The 15,879-nt window shown below is 38.3% G+C and overlaps 5 protein-coding genes and 1 non-coding gene across 9 annotated transcripts; 4 read left to right on the top strand and 2 right to left on the bottom strand.

Annotated features, from left to right (window-relative positions):
- Positions 1 to 1,918: 1,918 nt before the first annotated feature.
- LOC108850125 (uncharacterized) lies at positions 1,919 to 2,398 on the bottom strand. Its single transcript, XM_018623703.2, has one exon. The coding sequence runs from the start codon at positions 2,396 to 2,398 to the stop codon at positions 1,919 to 1,921; it is 480 nt and encodes a 159-aa protein (XP_018479205.2).
- Positions 2,399 to 3,048: 650 nt separating this feature from the next.
- Positions 3,049 to 6,004, top strand: LOC108854179 (shaggy-related protein kinase eta). Of its 4 annotated transcripts, none has more exons than XM_018627688.2 (9): positions 3,052 to 3,245; positions 3,896 to 4,324; positions 4,391 to 4,465; positions 4,529 to 4,585; positions 4,678 to 4,818; positions 4,918 to 4,968; positions 5,046 to 5,141; positions 5,211 to 5,294; positions 5,379 to 6,004. In XM_018627688.2, the coding sequence occupies exons 1-9, from the start codon at positions 3,231 to 3,233 to the stop codon at positions 5,574 to 5,576; spliced, it is 1,146 nt and encodes a 381-aa protein (XP_018483190.2). In that variant the 5' UTR covers positions 3,052 to 3,230; the 3' UTR covers positions 5,577 to 6,004. The 4 variants fall into 4 exon arrangements, with proteins under 4 accessions (XP_056856146.1, XP_018483190.2, XP_056856148.1 ...); XM_057000168.1 differs by having other exon boundaries at positions 5,225 to 5,294; positions 5,379 to 5,519; XM_057000167.1 differs by lacking the exon at positions 3,052 to 3,245 and adding an exon at positions 3,389 to 3,481.
- Positions 6,005 to 6,285: 281 nt separating this feature from the next.
- Positions 6,286 to 6,358, top strand: TRNAE-CUC (transfer RNA glutamic acid (anticodon CUC)). Its single transcript has one exon. It is a non-coding gene; the product is annotated as a tRNA-Glu (tRNA).
- Positions 6,359 to 6,414: 56 nt separating this feature from the next.
- LOC108854180 (60S ribosomal protein L11-2) lies at positions 6,415 to 7,663 on the top strand. Its single transcript, XM_018627690.2, has 5 exons — positions 6,415 to 6,522; positions 6,642 to 6,749; positions 6,880 to 6,922; positions 7,013 to 7,208; positions 7,286 to 7,663. The coding sequence occupies exons 1-5, from the start codon at positions 6,520 to 6,522 to the stop codon at positions 7,482 to 7,484; spliced, it is 549 nt and encodes a 182-aa protein (XP_018483192.1). The 5' UTR covers positions 6,415 to 6,519; the 3' UTR covers positions 7,485 to 7,663.
- A 1,599-nt stretch (positions 7,664 to 9,262) lies between these two features.
- LOC108850124 (transcription factor MYB98-like) lies at positions 9,263 to 10,682 on the top strand. The gene is made up of 3 exons (XM_018623702.1): positions 9,263 to 9,813; positions 9,990 to 10,116; positions 10,203 to 10,682. Exons 1-3 carry the CDS (start codon positions 9,263 to 9,265, stop codon positions 10,680 to 10,682), a joined length of 1,158 nt encoding a protein of 385 aa, XP_018479204.1.
- Positions 10,683 to 10,928: 246 nt separating this feature from the next.
- LOC130505561 (cellulose synthase A catalytic subunit 8 [UDP-forming]) lies at positions 10,929 to 15,081 on the bottom strand. Its single transcript, XM_057000165.1, has 12 exons — positions 14,849 to 15,081; positions 14,664 to 14,743; positions 14,537 to 14,588; positions 14,288 to 14,447; positions 13,917 to 14,192; positions 13,459 to 13,804; positions 13,239 to 13,376; positions 13,041 to 13,166; positions 12,754 to 12,966; positions 12,226 to 12,672; positions 11,784 to 12,137; positions 10,929 to 11,710 (listed from the first exon to the last, which is right to left on the bottom strand). The coding sequence occupies exons 1-12, from the start codon at positions 15,024 to 15,026 to the stop codon at positions 11,123 to 11,125; spliced, it is 2,958 nt and encodes a 985-aa protein (XP_056856145.1). The 5' UTR covers positions 15,027 to 15,081; the 3' UTR covers positions 10,929 to 11,122.
- Between the last annotated feature and the right edge of the window lie 798 nt (positions 15,082 to 15,879).

The raw sequence follows: 15,879 nt of genomic DNA, 5'->3' as shown, positions 1-15,879 counted from the left end.
AAACAAAGACACTTGGGGTTGGTTTATAAAGAGGCTGAAAGCGGATCTTGGCTTGGGATTAGGAGACAACTACACCATCATTTCGGACAAGCAAAAAGGGCTTGTAATTGCAGTGGGAGCAGAATTACCTCATGCGGAGCATCGAATGTGTGCACGCCATATATATGGAAACTGGAAAAAATCATTCTCTCGGAGTGAGTACAAGAATTTGTTCTGGGGAGTTGCTTACAGCTACAATGTTGGTGAATATGATGACAAGATGCTTGAGGTGGAGACATATGACCCAGCAGCTCATGCCGCACTACTAAGAACTGATCCAGAGAGATGGTGTAGAGCTTATTTTTCTACTGAATCTCGCTGCCATGATGTGCACAACAACCTCTCTGAAAGCTTCAACAGAACAATAAAGATTGCGAGATCAAAACCTGTCCTCTCTTTGTTAGAAGATATAAGAAGACAAGCTATGCGAAGGATAGCACGGAGGTTTATTAAAGCAGAGAGGTGTGATACCATATTAACACCAATCACTATGGCACTGCTAGAGAAAGCAAGGGTTGAAAACAAATTCTGCACCACTATAAGAAGTTCTTCCACATTGTATGAGGTGAATGAGTTCAATCAAGACTACAGAGTGAGACTATCAACACACGAGTGTGCATGTAGGCGTTGGGATTTAACTGGTAAGTTGTTCTTGTGTTGCTGTCTTTTGCCTTTTTGCCTTTTTGTTCTTGTGTTGCTGTTTTAATAATTCTAGTTGTTTGGTTGTTAGGTATACCATGCAAGCATGCTATATGTGTTCTCGATGATAATAGAGATGATCCTGTGAAATATGTGTCTGCTTACTACCATTCGAGTGTAATGAGAGACACATATGCTGAGAATATCAAGCCAGTTAATGGTGAGAAGTTGTGGAAGAAAACATGGAAAACACCAGTAGGCATTCCCGAGTTTCGGAAGCCTCGAGGTCGACCAAAGCTGTGTGATAGAAGAAAAGAACCATTTGAGGATCTACAAAGGCCTGGCAAAAGTACAAGGCATGGTCGGACTGTACACTGCAGTAACTGTCTACAGGCGGGACATATCAAAAGTGGTTGTAAAAACCAGAAAGTTACAGTCGAAGGTCCAAAAAACAAGAGAGGGCGACCTCGTAAGGCTCCAAGTGACGTAAGTGTTCGTTCATATTATTATTAGTAAGGTTTTTATGATTCAATATTTATTTACCATCTTCAATATCAGGTACCAAAACGACCTACTAAGCCAAGGAAAAAGAAGAATCCGACTTCTGTAAGCAGTTCTCAACCAGCACCAGCTGCTGAATCAAGTTCCACATTTCCTGCTACATCAAGTACACCGGAACAAGCTAGCTCATCAGTGCCGCAGGTGAAGAAGATCAAACGTGGACCACCATTGAAGATAAACAAGAGTGGACCAATTCCAAGAGGTGTTGGTGTGCTACATTGTCCATACACAGATCGCGTTTTTGAGGTCATAAACAACAGAGTTTATGATACCTCAGCTCCCCCACCCGAACCCCCGCAATAACTATGTTGGTGTCCTATCTGAATTATGTTCTTCTGCTTCTTGAAACTATGTTGATGTTTGTGTGCTTTTATGCATTTGTACTGTGTTTTTTTTGTACGGTTTTGAATTCTGAATCTATGGTATTAATGCAATTTGTGTGCTAAGTTTCTTTTTTTATCTTCTCTCTTTGATAACAATTCATAAGACCATTTCATAAAATAAAACCAAACACAAATGTAGCTTAACATAACATTAGTAGAGAGAAATAAAGACAACAAATCAAAGTCTAGTTGTACGATCAAACAAAGAAACAAAGACACATCCGCAAACAAAATACTACTCCCCGATCGAAATCTTCATTAAAAAAAACTCCCCCATCGACATCTTCCTCATAACACTACTTCCCCATCGACACAATCACTCCAAGAACCACAACAAACCCGACAGTTGAAGTTATCAGGACATTCCGATACACCCTGCTCCTCTCGTTCAGTATCTCCACTTCACGCCTTAGAGACTCACATTCTTCACGGCTTAGCTTCAGGTCCTCATCAGTTGAGCTCGGATGATCACTTTCTTTCTCATGAGAAAGTGCCTTAACAACATCTCTTAAGTACTTAATCTCCTCTTTCTGCCCTTTCATGGTATCCCTTGCCTCACACAAAGCCAGATGTTGCCATCCATGCGGCTTCTCAACGTCGTACCAACGAAAAAAACCACAAGCTTCTTTTCTGATGCGACTTTTACAAGTATAGAACCGGCGTCCAGGATTGTCTTCAGTCCAGGCTTGTTCAATCCTTGCTAACCCGTTGCACTTACACAAGATCCCATCTTCATTCTTGTACACAATCGAAGATGAGCTTGCACTTTGAGCCATCTATACAACAATGAATAATTATCCATACCCAAAACTCAGTTCTGTTATATAAATTCAACCAAGAAACATACCTGTTTCTTCTCTTCAATTCGTCTTTTGAGCTTCGTGAGAGTGAGATAGAGAGAACAGCAAGAACCCTAATTTCAGTTTTGATTTTCCCTTTTCCCCTCTTTCAGATTAAAAGTGTTTTTTAACAGCAAAACGAGGTCGTTTTTGTTAAGACAAAACGGTGTCGTTTTGTTCTCGCCGGACTTGATTAAACCCCGTTTACGGAGTTAACTGTGCTGTTAACGGGGTTAACTGTTCTGTTATCGAATATGACGGAGCGCAAACAATTGCCAATTCGAAGGTTTAAATTACTAAAATTGCCAAGTCGAAGGTTTAAGTTGCTAGTCGTAAACTTTGGAGGTTTAAAGTGTAAGTGGTTGCCACTTTGAGGGTTTTTTATGCGATTTTCCCTTTTATTTTATTAATGAAATAAATCGAAAATGGCAGCATTGTAATAAATTGAAACTATTGTGGTTATTTGGTCTTTTTATGCTTAATCTCAAAAGCAACGATGGAAAAGAGTTAAACTAGTAATTATCTAAGAAATAAGAGTTAATCTGAGTAATTTTCTCATTAATTAATTAAAAACACGAAAGAAGATGGCGAAGAAAACGGAAAGTAGAGAGAAAAAAATAAAAAAAAGGAGCTGGATGGATTCACATGGCCTTTGTTCTTTCTCTCTCCACCATGATCATTACCAACAAAACTGATTGAAACCCATCTGTACTCTCTCTCTCTCTCTCTCTCTCTCTCTATCACTCTTCTCTTCTCTGCCTCTAACGCCATGGCTGACGATAAGGTAAAAGCTACTTCGTTTCCTTTTCTCTTGTCTTTCAGGCAAGATCCTGTTTTTGTTGTTTTCCACATTTAACCCTTCAGCTAGTTGTCTTTGCATAAACAGCTTTGGTCGGAGAATCCTGTTCCTATAAAGATATTTTTCTTTTAATTTGGATAGCTAGTTATCTTGTGGGTTTGTCAAAAGTCTTGTTCTTTTTTTGAGTTACATCTCTGAGCTCTAGAAATGGTTGAGCTCAAGTAGGTTTTGAGTTCTGAGTTAACACTATTCTTTAGCTTTTACTTGAAGAGGTAAAAAAAAAGAAACTGACTTGTAACCTTCTGAGATGTATAAAAATTAAGCATCTTTTCTTTTTTTTGGTCTTAAACTAGCTTCTATTTAGATGAACCATGGTTATAGATCTCGATCTGTAATTTAAATCCACATTTATTAGATAGATTCCTTCTTGCGTTTCTGTTTTGTTTAACCTTTCTTCTCTCTCTAGTGACAAAAGTATATTTTTTTTCCTACTAAAATAAAGATTCATTCACCCTGCGTAACGGCTATTTCTTAACCAATCTTTTTGACTAGTAAAAGAGATTCCTTTTGATTCTCAGACAAAAAGGATTGTGCTTTTAACTCTTAGCTGACCCTTACAAGCTTGTTTCTTACAGGAGATGCCGGCTGCTGTAGTTGATGGAGGACATGATCAAGTCACTGGTCACATTATCTCCACCACTATCGGTGGTAAAAACGGAGAACCTAAACAGACAATAAGTTACATGGCCGAGCGAGTTGTGGGCACAGGCTCCTTCGGGATAGTTTTCCAAGCCAAATGTTTGGAGACAGGAGAGACCGTGGCTATCAAGAAAGTATTGCAAGACAGGAGATACAAGAACCGAGAGCTTCAGCTGATGCGCGTGATGGACCATCCGAACGTGGTTCGTTTAAAGCATTGCTTCTTCTCGACCACGAGCAAAGACGAGCTTTTCCTCAATCTTGTTATGGAGTATGTCCCCGAGAGCTTGTACCGTGTTCTGAAACATTACAGCACCGCAAACCAGAGGATGCCTCTTGTCTACGTTAAACTCTACGTGTACCAGGTACACAACAATTCACATCTTCTGTTTTAAATGTTCTTGTTCTGATACATTTTCTTGTTGTGTTAGATCTTCCGGGGACTTGCCTACATTCACAATGTTGCTGGAGTTTGTCACAGAGATCTTAAGCCTCAAAATCTTCTGGTATGCAGTTATAACATTCAAGATTCAACTCTTGTGTTTGCTAATTTGTCTCTTTGTCTACAGGTTGATCCTCTTACACATCAAGTCAAGATCTGTGACTTTGGCAGTGCTAAACAGCTCGTAAGAGATATATAAAACTCTTTTTAACTTTGTGGCGTTGTTGTTGTTTTGTGTGTGTGATCTTAATTATCGTTTTTACTTTGTGGCGTCAGGTTAAAGGTGAAGCCAACATTTCTTACATATGTTCAAGATTTTACCGTGCACCTGAACTCATATTTGGTGCCACCGAGTACACAACTTCCATTGATATCTGGTCTGCTGGTTGTGTCCTTGCTGAGCTTCTTCTTGGTCAGGTAAAACCCAAAATCCTCACTAATGATCACATTCATCAGTTTCCTGTGTATTCACGTTAGGACTCAGTTCTAATGATTACTATATTCTTATGAATGCAGCCATTATTCCCTGGAGAGAATGCTGTTGATCAGCTCGTTGAAATCATCAAAGTAAGAATCACTCTTGACAAATTATATTTTCTGCTAAGCTACAAATCTTCATTGTATATATGGCTGCTTGGAAACAGGTTCTTGGTACACCAACTCGAGAAGAGATCCGTTGTATGAATCCACATTACACAGACTTTAGGTTCCCACAGATAAAAGCACATCCTTGGCACAAGGTTCTGTTCCATTCTTGTCTTAGTTTCCACTTCAGACATCAACATAACCATTAACTTACATTTTTTTAGATTTTCCACAAAAGAATGCCTCCAGAAGCGATTGATTTTGCATCGAGGCTGCTTCAGTACTCTCCTAGTCTTAGATGCACCGCGGTGAGCATTGGCTCTCTCTCTTGAAGTTTTCTTCCATTACTTAAGAAGCCAACAGAAACGTTAAATAATATTTGTTTATTTCAGCTTGAAGCTTGTGCGCATCCTTTCTTTGATGAACTGAGAGAACCAAATGCTCGTTTACCAAATGGACGGCCTTTCCCGCCTCTCTTCAACTTCAAGCAAGAGGTAGCTGGAGCATCACCTGAGCTGGTCAACAAGTTGATTCCAGACCATATCAAGAGACAATTGGGTCTAAGTTTCTTGAATCAGTCCGGAACTTGAAAAGGAACAATAGAGAAGAAGTTTTTATATATGAATGTACCACTACTCAGAGGCAGAAGGTAGTTGAAGGCAGGACACAGTTCGAAGTTTTGATGGTGAAAAGAAAAGCTTGTACAGCCTGACTTCCCCAAATCTGCAAGAACAGCCAATTCAGTTTTGTATCTTCTTCTTCTTTCTCCTTTCTAAGTTTGGTAAAAAAAAATAGAATTATCCTATTTTGCTTCATTCTTTCTGCATCTGTAAATGAGTTTAGTTCAGAGTTTTCTTATATAGTAAAGTTTGAGCAGAAGGTGAAAGAATCTTAGTCAAAGAGATCAAAAGTCTTACAAGAAGAGGAAGGCTTTCTCTGTTTTTGTTTCTTTTCTTTTCTACTGTTGAATTTTTGTTGCTACTACCAATTTTTGTGAAATGGTTTGCTTATGACTCTCTTTCTTACAAAGGCTAGTCTCAATACTTTTTTCTCTTTTCTGCATCAAGAGAAGTTCTATGATTTTTGTAACCTTTAAATCATGGTTTATAAATTCATATGATGGACTATTCAGCATTACTGATTTATGAAATGTTGTATTTATGGGTTACTAAAGGCAAATCTCAAGACTTTTTTTCCCCCTCTTTCTGCATTGAAAGAGGTTTCACTCTTCAATTATGGCTTATATTTAACTGTAACAAGTTCTGTAAACAAAAGATACGACTATAATGTGAACAACAATCCGTTGTAGTCTAGCTGGTCAGGATACTCGGCTCTCACCCGAGAGACCCGGGTTCGAGTCCCGGCAACGGAGATTTTTTATATTTTTTAATATCGTTGACGTAGCAGGGTACAATCGTCATTGCATATAGAACAAACCCTAAAGTATCTCTCATATAACTACCAGACTTCGCAGCCGTCACTGCCACTCTTCTCTGCTCACCTCCCTCGTTGTTGAATCCATTAACCCCAAAGATGGTACCTTTGCTCAAACTTTCGTATCCTCTAATTCAACTTCTTGCTTATGTTTCCATTCGCAAAGATTTCATTTTTTTTTCTTAGGATTTTAACTTTGCTTGTACTGTGTGTGATGGCAGGCGTCAGAGAAGAAGCTGTCGAACCCTATGAGGGACATCAAGGTTCAGAAGCTCGTTCTTAACATCTCTGTTGGTGAGAGCGGTGATCGTCTCACCCGTGCCTCCAAGGTTCGTTAGTGTTTTAAAAAAAATCAATACTTTACGGTTTAGCATCATTGAAATGGGCTGTTAAAGCACTGGACTTAGTTAGTTACCCTTGTTTTTGTCTGAACGAGGGTTTTTGGTGTAATTGTTTTAGGTGTTGGAACAGCTCAGTGGTCAAACCCCTGTCTTCTCCAAGGGTATGTCTTGAGCATTTTCATCTTATTTTTGTGTCTGTAATTTTGAGAATCTGGAGTTGAGTTTTAGCGTGTGGTGTTGATTGTGAACAGCGAGGTACACTGTGAGGTCTTTCGGAATCAGGCGTAACGAGAAGATTGCTTGCTACGTCACCGTGAGAGGAGACAAGGCGATGCAGCTTCTCGAGAGCGGCTTGAAAGTCAAGGAGTACGAGCTGTTGAGGAGGAACTTCAGTGACACTGGCTGCTTTGGGTTCGGTATCCAGGAGCACATTGATCTTGGAATCAAGTAAGTGTGTAGCTGATTTGCTAAGAACACTCTTTGTTTAGTTTTCTCATGATTCTGCGTTTTTTTTTTGTTCTTAGGTACGATCCTTCCACCGGTATCTATGGAATGGACTTCTACGTTGTTCTCGAACGTCCTGGGTACCGTGTTGCTCGTCGCCGTAGGTGCAAGACTCGCGTTGGGATTCAGCATAGAGTTACAAAGGATGATGCTATGAAGTGGTTCCAAGTTAAGTACGAAGGAGTTATCCTCAACAAGTCTCAGAACATCACTGGTTGAACAAGTTTGTTTCTATTTTGTTTTGTTTTGTGGTGTTAGCCTCTGTCTCAGACCATCGCTGTTGGGATCTCTTGTTTTTTTTTTTGTACTTCAGTTGGTTTAGAATCTACGTATCCAGCATGAACCAATTTTTGGAGGTTATCGTTATCAATTTCAAACAATCTCTATGCTTTAAACTACTCCAAGCCATGTCTCTTATCTCTGTTTTACGCCTCTTCCCTCTTTCTCAATAACATCAAGAATAGTTTACTCAGCGGTTCAACGTCAAGCCATATCGCTTATCTATTTTTGATATAAGCTATGCTTTTATGTATAAATTATCTTATGGTGTTGCGTGATTACGTCCATATAGTTTCCGGCCAGTTCAGGCATTTGTTTTCCGTTTTGGTGAAGACAGAAGATACCAGTGCGTAACTTGCGCTCGACGCAACCACGTGGTCTATGAGCCCATGAGTTTTAATCCCATCAAGTAAGTTGTATCAAACAATAAATGATGAACCTCTTATGTAAGAAAGAAATTACAAATGCAGAAAATCTGGCGTAGAGTATGTAATATTTTTGGAACACATCTAGCATAGAACATATTCTATTTTTCTGCTTCACAACATTAAACGAAGATATTTCTATTCTTGAATCCATTAATTAGACTATAGACCCACCTTATAGCTAAATGGTCAAAACACTCCGTAGTCCGTTAGCATCAAAATGGTTATTACATTTGTTGTTGACTACATTACGTGAGAAATTAACTAACTCAACTAAATATATTTAAGATGAATTGTTAACACATTAAAAGGTAGATTAAATTCCTATCAGCGTTTTGACAAACATTCAACTATGTTTACCCCAAATTTAACACCACCTAATATGTAACGTCAACAAAAGAGTTCTTTTTTTTTCTTTCAATCACACATTTTCTTTATTTGATTTCCAATATATTTAAATTGAATTCAAGATATTTTATTTTGTCTACGAGAAGTACAATGTACCGTGATCCATATGGGGACGGACTGCTCCGACTTGGTGGATATGATTGCCAACCCGACTGATTGGCCGGCCTTTGCCTCCGAATTAGCCTCGTTCCGTCTTCTACGAGCCGGCTTCCAGAAATTCAGCATCGCCCATATACCCAGGACTAGGAATGTGCGTGCAGACTCTTTCGCCAAGGAGGCGAGAAACAGCGGTGTTCTTTTTTCCCATATAGATCAGACCCAGCCGGACAGAGCGTCTCTTAGGAACGCCTCAAAACCGACTACCACTTGATCTAAGAAGTTGGGAGCTGATAAAAAAAAATTGACTTCAAAATTATACAGCTTAAACTTAAATAAGGGAAATTGAACTTGAATGAAATTTTGTAGTATCTCTACAAATCAAACTAGAACTAAGTCTAAACTTTGAAATCAATGTAATTAATCTCGATTGAAAAATAAAATAATGAACAAAAAATAAAAATATGGAATAAATTTTTATTTTTGTTTATTATTTCATGTTGATGTAAAATATGAAGTCAAATCGGAAATGCTCTAAGACATGATTTAAGAAAAACCAAAAAGATTAAATATTCAATTAAATTAAATAAATTTAATGCTACTAACAAACTCCAAACGTTACATTTTTACTAACAAATTAATGCGTATAGTAAAAACACACATTAAATGTCTTTCTTTCTTTCTTCTCCTACCATACAAATACAAGAAAGAACAAAGCAACACAGAAAAACACTTCACTGTTTTTTTACTAATTAGTTAGTTTTTCTCTTTCTCTTCTTTCCAAAAAATATGGAGAATTACGTCGGTGAGAGTGGATTTTCTCCTCTAAACCAAACCATCTTAATACGTGATCAAGAACAATTGAAAGAAGAAAATTTTCCATTCAAAGTCGTTGACCAATCAAAGCCCGCAAGCTTCCTTCAAGACTTTCACCATCTTGATCATGATCATCATCATGGGTCTATATCTTCAAATCTTTTGCTTGGTATCCAAACTAGTCCTTCTTGTGTCAATTTTTCTCCTTTCGAGCATTACTCTTGCCAAGAAAACATGGTCGATGAACATGGTCCTATGGACATGGAACAAAACAACACGATGATGATGATGAAGATGATCCCTTTTGATTACCCTCCTAGAGGGATCACCAAGCCTATAAACTTCGTGATGCCATATGAAGTTTCATGTGTTTCAGCAGATAATGACTCGTATAAAGCGATGAGTCTCAACAAGACCAAACCAAGTCTGACAAGAAAGTTGTCTTCATCCTCGTCTTCATCATTATGTAAAGGAAAGGAAAAAACAACATTAATCAAAGGACAATGGACTTCTGAAGAAGACAGGTTCGTTATTAACATAATAGATCAATATTGCATACATTATAATATATTAGTCTTACTAGAATAATAGAAACACTACTTGAATCACATAAAGTCACTATGCAAGATTACTAACAAACATTAGATATTTTTTCCCATTTTGAGGGTTATTTGTTGAGAGTAATTGTTTTGGATAATAGGATACTGATTCAACTTGTGGAGAAATACGGATTACGAAAATGGTCACATATAGCGCAAGTATTACCGGGAAGGATTGGGAAGCAATGTAGAGAGAGATGGTATAACCATTTGAGACCTGACATTAAGGTAATGAACTAACATTTCATGTAGTGATGATTAAGGAAACTAAAGATTAGATAGTGTTTGAGAGATTGTGAATATATTTGTTGTAGAAAGAAATATGGAGTGAAGAAGAAGACAGAGTGTTAATAGAATTTCATAAAGAGATTGGAAACAAATGGGCAGAGATTGCCAAAAAACTTCCTGGAAGAACAGAGAATTCAATCAAGAACCATTGGAACGCGACAAAGCGAAGACAATTCTCTAAGAGAAAGTGCAGATCTAAGTATCCAAGATCTTTTCTGTTGCAGGATTACATAAAGAGCCTGGATTTGGGAGCTTTGTCTTCTTCCTCGGTTCCTGCAAGAGGTAGACGCAGAGAGAGTAACAAGAAGAAGGATATTAGAGGGGTTGAGGAAAAGAAGAAGAATAAGGAAGTTGTACTTTGTGGACAAGATAGGATTGTGCCTGAATGTGTGTTTATTGATGACTTTGGATTCAATGAGAACCTGCTTGAGGAAGGATGTAGCATTGACTCATTACTTGGTGAATTTCCTCAGCCTGACATTGATGCTTTTGCTCATGGATTCTGATTTGTATTGTTTTTTCTTTTTAATTTCAGTTTTGTTTGTTTGGGGATATATTCCACCAACTAAGAAAAAATAATTAAACTCTCAGGGTTTTGTTTCAACTGAATAGAACAACAAAAAATCTTTTTACCAGTGTCTTATTGTAATGTTATGTGTTTGTGTCAATGTTTGCAAAATTTTGATAAGTCTAATTATATAGTAAAAAATTATTATGTTAGATATTGAAAAGGTGAAGATTTGTGACCAAACTAAGATGAATGTGAAGATTAGATTAACATGTTGAAGTAACAGAAACATTAAAACCTAACTTGTGCAACAAGAACACACTCAATTTTGGAACAAGCAACCATATGAGAAAACTTCTGTCACAAGAAAGGAAAGTACAAAACAACAACAAAAAGAACAGATCATAAATCCTTGGAAGGATTACATAACATCATCTCTTAGCAATCGATCAAAAGGCAGTTCTGCGAAAGGGAAGTCGTATCAGTCTTAGAGACAAAAGGATTGATACGAACCCAAACAAGAGAAAACACAGAAGCAAGCAAGATAGACCAGAGAATAACAATGGTGGGTGTTCTGTTCTGTCTTCCCATAAGACCTTTAAGGAAAGGATAAAGATGAAGAACGACCCAAAAGGCGAAGAATATCTTCCCAAACAAAGGTCCCCAAGCTTCATAGCCTTTGTTTAAAGCATCAGAGAATCCAGCAACGACTCCAACCAAGTTAATTATGAGAAGTGATGTAGGTGGGATCAAGAGAGTTGTCCATTTGACAATGTACAGCTCACCGAACTCCAAATCTTCTGCGGTTTTCGATGTGACTGTGAAGTTTGTGTCAAGACCAGCGAGCATTTTGAGGAAACCTTGGAAGACAGCAAACAGATGAGCTGAGACACCACCAATCACCCAAAACTGCTCGTTTCTCCATAAGTCTTCAATGCTCACTCCACTCCATCTGAGCTCAAGGACGCTTGTTAAGATGATTGATATGAAGAGACCAAGAAACAACATGCTTGCTAGGTTTGATAGCTGCAATAAAAAAAACAAGATCAGTAGAATACACTATATACACATGTCCTAAATTACTTGTTTGACAAGTTACCGTTGGGATGATGAATTTTCCTGTGAGAAGACAAATGGCGGGAAGAGTACAGTAAGCCACAAGGGGCAAGGACGTGAAGGGATAGACAATGGTGTTTATATAAGCCATTCTCTGAAGCCACTTGAGGCGGCCTCCACTGCAACCATACCAGAGAGGACAATGCCTGCTAAGGAAGATCTCAACCGAGCCAAGAGCCCAACGCAGAACCTGGTGAAGCCTATCTGATAGATTGATAGGAGCAGACCCTTTAAAAGCTGGTCTTAATGGCATACAGTAAATCGACCTCCATCCACGGCAATGCATCTTGAAACCCGTCAAAATGTCTTCCGTGATTGATCCATAAATCCATCCAATCTACAAAAACAGAGTTAAAAGATTATTGCGATATATTACCATATATAGTATAGTTTTAAATATTGATAGTAAAGCTAAGAAGAGTTACTTCTTTTCCCCATTCAGTTTTCTCTTCGTATCCGCAACTAATGACGTGGATAGCTTCTTTGATGAGCGTTGAGGGGTTCACAGAGTCAGGAACACCACCGTTCTCCATAAGAGTAGACTCGATGAAAACAGCAGAGAGACCAAACGTTTTCTCAAAGCTTGTCTGTGAAATGAGCATAGATCTCTCGTACTCATCGTAGTTGTCTAGGTCTCCTAGGTTAAAGATGGCAGCATCAAGTTCTTCTCGCTTTGCGTCTTTGTAAATCTCTGAAGGATCTTGTGTTTGTTTTTTCTTGCTTGGACAGCAGCAGCAAGACGAGGAAGAAGATTGCGGTAACATCTTTGGTTTAGAAGGTGGACTATAACCATAAAGCGCTTGTCTTCTAAAGACACAACCGGTTCCGACATAGACCGGACCTTGAATCCCATCAAGCCCTCTCATATTAACCTGAAACCAAAGCCACGAGATATGAGAGGAATGATCAAGATTTTCTTGAATTTATGATTAATAAATTTTAGGTAACTTTACATCGAAGAAAACTATGTTTCGGTTAGCGTATCGATCACTCTTGTCGATTCCATCAAACCTCTGTGGGAACTGAACGTAGCAAACGTCTTGACCAACAACAGGATCCATTAAGAAGCACATCGCTTCACGGACGGCTTTACTGTTGTTGACGTAGTGATCACAATCAAGATTGAGAATGAAGGGAGCATTCGTTAGAACCGCAGAAACCCTCACCTACGAAGAAACAAACTCATTAGGATTGTGTGGCAAGTTTTCTTGGATTATGCCAATAAGTTGAAGTTTCTTACCAATGCGTTTTCTGCTCCAGCTTTCTTGTGATGCTGGTATCCAGGTCTCTTCTCTCTAGATACGTATACCAATCTTGGAAGTTCGTTTCCTTCAACGTCACGCGCACCGCTATATCCAAGAAAAACCTACAAGAGAAGATCAAAGATTCAGAAGAAGAATCTAAAAAGTATAATGTTAAAGAGTCTTTGATATAAAACCTGAATCATTCCGGGATGGTCACGAGTATTGTTTCCAGGCCAAGAGGTTCCATCTTGCATAGTCCACCCTTCTTCTGGTGTCTTTTGAGCCTTGGCCACTAAAGCATTCATTCTGATCTTGAACTCTTCATAATCTCTCTATATAGAAATCAAAGTTATGTTATCAATTTCAATGTTATGTAACTTAACTTAGGATCTTAAACCCCTTTGTTTTACTTACTTTCATGGCTCTACGTTCTTTGACAAAAGAAGGCTGAACCTTGTCCCTCAAGTAATCGATTTTAAGCGAAAAGTAGAACTCCGGAGCTCGTGGCTCGATGGAGTACTTCTTGCAGAAAGGTACCCATTTCCTAGCAAAATCTGCTGTCTCAACCAAAGACTCAAACGAAAGCATGGCAGCACCATCATCAGATACATAGCAAGAGACCTTATCCACCGGATAATCAAGGGCCAGGATCGAAAGAACGGTGTTTGCAGTGATCAGAGGAGGCTCCTTCAATGGATCTACTGTACTGACAAAGAAATCTACAGCTGCAAGCTGTGATGTCTCGCCTTCTCTTTCAAACCTGCACAATGTTTTGATCATACAAGATATTGAAGATATTTAAAACGTTTTAGCAAAAAAAAAACATATTTTGACCTACCGTGTAGGTTAAGTAAGTGTGAAAAAATTGTTACCTTGCGGATAAACGGTCGATGTAGGTTTCTCTGTTGATAGGAGACCATTTAGGAAACTGATCCAAAACCCATGAGAAAGCAAACCAGATCTCACATATCACAGATGTTAGCCATAGACCGTAAGCACTGTCCACAGGATGTGTGATACGGTAGTGGAAAAACAGAGCCAAGATGGTCAATCGCATGATGATAACGATTCTGTACGAAGTTATCTTGGTCCTTGGAATAGGAATCACAACGGAAAGCACGTCTGTAGCAGAAGCAGCCTCTTCGTTCCTGAGAAACGGCACAGACCAGTCAGTGTCTCAAACTTTCTGGTGGATGTACAAATTAAAAAGACTATGTTGTTCCGTGAGTGAGAATGTGCTTACAGTGATATATCTTCCATGTGCTGTTGGGGAGGAACCTGAGCATCAGGGTCTTCAGCTTTTGTTGCCTTTGCATGTTTCTTCTTATTTTTCTTGCTCTTCTTGTCTTTCCAGCTATCAACTCTGTTCTTCCATATAGGGTTTCCGTATTCATCATTAAGTTCTTCAACAACAAATTATAATCCCATTGGTTAGTTTTAAAACTATTTAAACTCATCAAAATTTTTTTTTTTTTTGGATATTAGTTCTTACCACTGTCTATTGTGGAGACTGTACTTACATGTCTAGCATGAATTCCAGAATCCTATAAAGACAGATCAAGAAAATGTAATCAAATCTGTTTTGAAAATCAAGAAGCAACTAATCATATAGTACACACCTGAGGAGTGTTATTGATGTGCGTTGCAATGGTGGATTGGTGTTTAGATATCTTTGTCTCAACGTCATCAAGCACATTCTCTGATGATGAAACAAATAAAGAACCACAAATTATAAAACACGTTAAAACAAAAAAGAAGAAGCAAAATTTAGGAAAAAAAACATTTGAAGAAATGGGATAAATACCATCGTAAGGATTGCCGCAACGCAAGCAGATTCTTCGACCTTCTTTAAATTCATATTCAAGACAAGCTTTGCAGATCGGGAAACTACACTCATGGCAAGCAACGAAGAACTCTCCGTTTGCTTTCACACCAATCTCCTCGCCGCAAGTGTTGCAGACCGGAGACTTAGACTCCATCATATCTTTGTGTTCCCTTGAGAGAGAGAGATAAAGGAAAACCCTAATTAGGGACTGAGCTTTTGGCTGTGTAAGAGAGATTGAGAGTCATGGGTGTGTTTTTAAGAGAGTGGGGAAAACAGTTTTTTTTTTAATTAAAAAAGTTTGGTGGATTGGTGAAAAAATCGGAAGTTGAGAAGTTTCTATCGTTCACCAGTTTTTTCTTTTCCCTAAGAAAGCTGACGGCTAGCTAAAACAGACATTGTTTAGTTGGGCATGAAGAAGATTTTGCGGGAAAGTGAAGGAAAGTTTCTGTTAAGTTAGTGTGTCTGATGTGAAACATGATGTTACTCATCGGCAGATAATTGCTTGCCTCCTAAGCGTCACCATACTTTTCTCCATCACGTCAACATTTTTAAATGTATTATATAATTTTAAAATAATTAGCATATAAAGATTTGGCTAATTTTTGGAACGGGTCCGGAATGTTTTTATAGTAATGTAAATTATGAGCAATATACAAAATAACACACATAAGCAAATGATCAGTCTTTTTTTTTTGTTTTGATCAACAGCAAATGATCAGTCAAACATTCAAATTAACAGACACAACTACTCACACACTTCTCTGTTTTTTTTTCTTCTTCTGGTTAACCGCTTCTTTGTTGATTACTGTTCAACGTCTTTTAAATAAATTCTACTCCATATGTGCAATGTTACATTACAAATTCAATAAATCAATCTACAAATTTATCCCATTCGATCTTTCCCTAATCTTACAACTCAGTTTGCCTCTGCTGTACTGTCTGAAATCCAGCCATCGAGCACAAATGCAGCAGAACCATCAACTCAAAAACCGACCAAACCGTTTCTATCT

The sequence above is a fragment of the Raphanus sativus genome, unplaced genomic scaffold (genome assembly GCF_000801105.2).
Source record: "Raphanus sativus cultivar WK10039 unplaced genomic scaffold, ASM80110v3 Scaffold2380, whole genome shotgun sequence".
Taxonomy (NCBI): Eukaryota; Viridiplantae; Streptophyta; class Magnoliopsida; order Brassicales; family Brassicaceae; genus Raphanus; species Raphanus sativus.
This window is presented reverse-complemented; position numbering and strand designations above follow the sequence as displayed.

What these genes read in the sequence shown, in the direction of transcription:
- LOC108854180 (XM_018627690.2), top strand. An exon ending in GTCTCACCCGTGCCTCCAAG is followed by an intron (nt 6,750 to 6,879) that starts GTTCGTTAGTGT and finishes TAATTGTTTTAG; the next exon opens with GTGTTGGAACAGCTCAGTGG. An exon ending in CACATTGATCTTGGAATCAA is followed by an intron (nt 7,209 to 7,285) that starts GTAAGTGTGTAG and finishes TTTTGTTCTTAG; the next exon opens with GTACGATCCTTCCACCGGTA.
- LOC108850125 (XM_018623703.2), bottom strand. Translation starts at nt 2,398, where the DNA reads ATGGCTCAAAGTGCAAGCTCATCTTCGATTGTGTACAAGAATGAAGAT.
- LOC108854179 (XM_057000166.1), top strand. An exon ending in TTAAACTCTACGTGTACCAG is followed by an intron (nt 4,325 to 4,390) that starts GTACACAACAAT and finishes TTGTTGTGTTAG; the next exon opens with ATCTTCCGGGGACTTGCCTA. An exon ending in AGCTCGTTGAAATCATCAAA is followed by an intron (nt 4,969 to 5,045) that starts GTAAGAATCACT and finishes GCTTGGAAACAG; the next exon opens with GTTCTTGGTACACCAACTCG.
- LOC130505561 (XM_057000165.1), bottom strand. Translation starts at nt 15,026, where the DNA reads ATGATGGAGTCTAAGTCTCCGGTCTGCAACACTTGCGGCGAGGAGATT. An exon ending in AGTCTCCACAATAGACAGTG is followed by an intron (nt 14,448 to 14,536) that starts GTAAGAACTAAT and finishes TTGTTGTTGAAG; the next exon opens with AACTTAATGATGAATACGGA. An exon ending in AAGAACGTAGAGCCATGAAA is followed by an intron (nt 13,377 to 13,458) that starts GTAAGTAAAACA and finishes ATTTCTATATAG; the next exon opens with AGAGATTATGAAGAGTTCAA.
- LOC108850124 (XM_018623702.1), top strand. Translation starts at nt 9,263, where the DNA reads ATGGAGAATTACGTCGGTGAGAGTGGATTTTCTCCTCTAAACCAAACC. An exon ending in TGGACTTCTGAAGAAGACAG is followed by an intron (nt 9,814 to 9,989) that starts GTTCGTTATTAA and finishes TTTGGATAATAG; the next exon opens with GATACTGATTCAACTTGTGG. An exon ending in ATTTGAGACCTGACATTAAG is followed by an intron (nt 10,117 to 10,202) that starts GTAATGAACTAA and finishes TATTTGTTGTAG; the next exon opens with AAAGAAATATGGAGTGAAGA.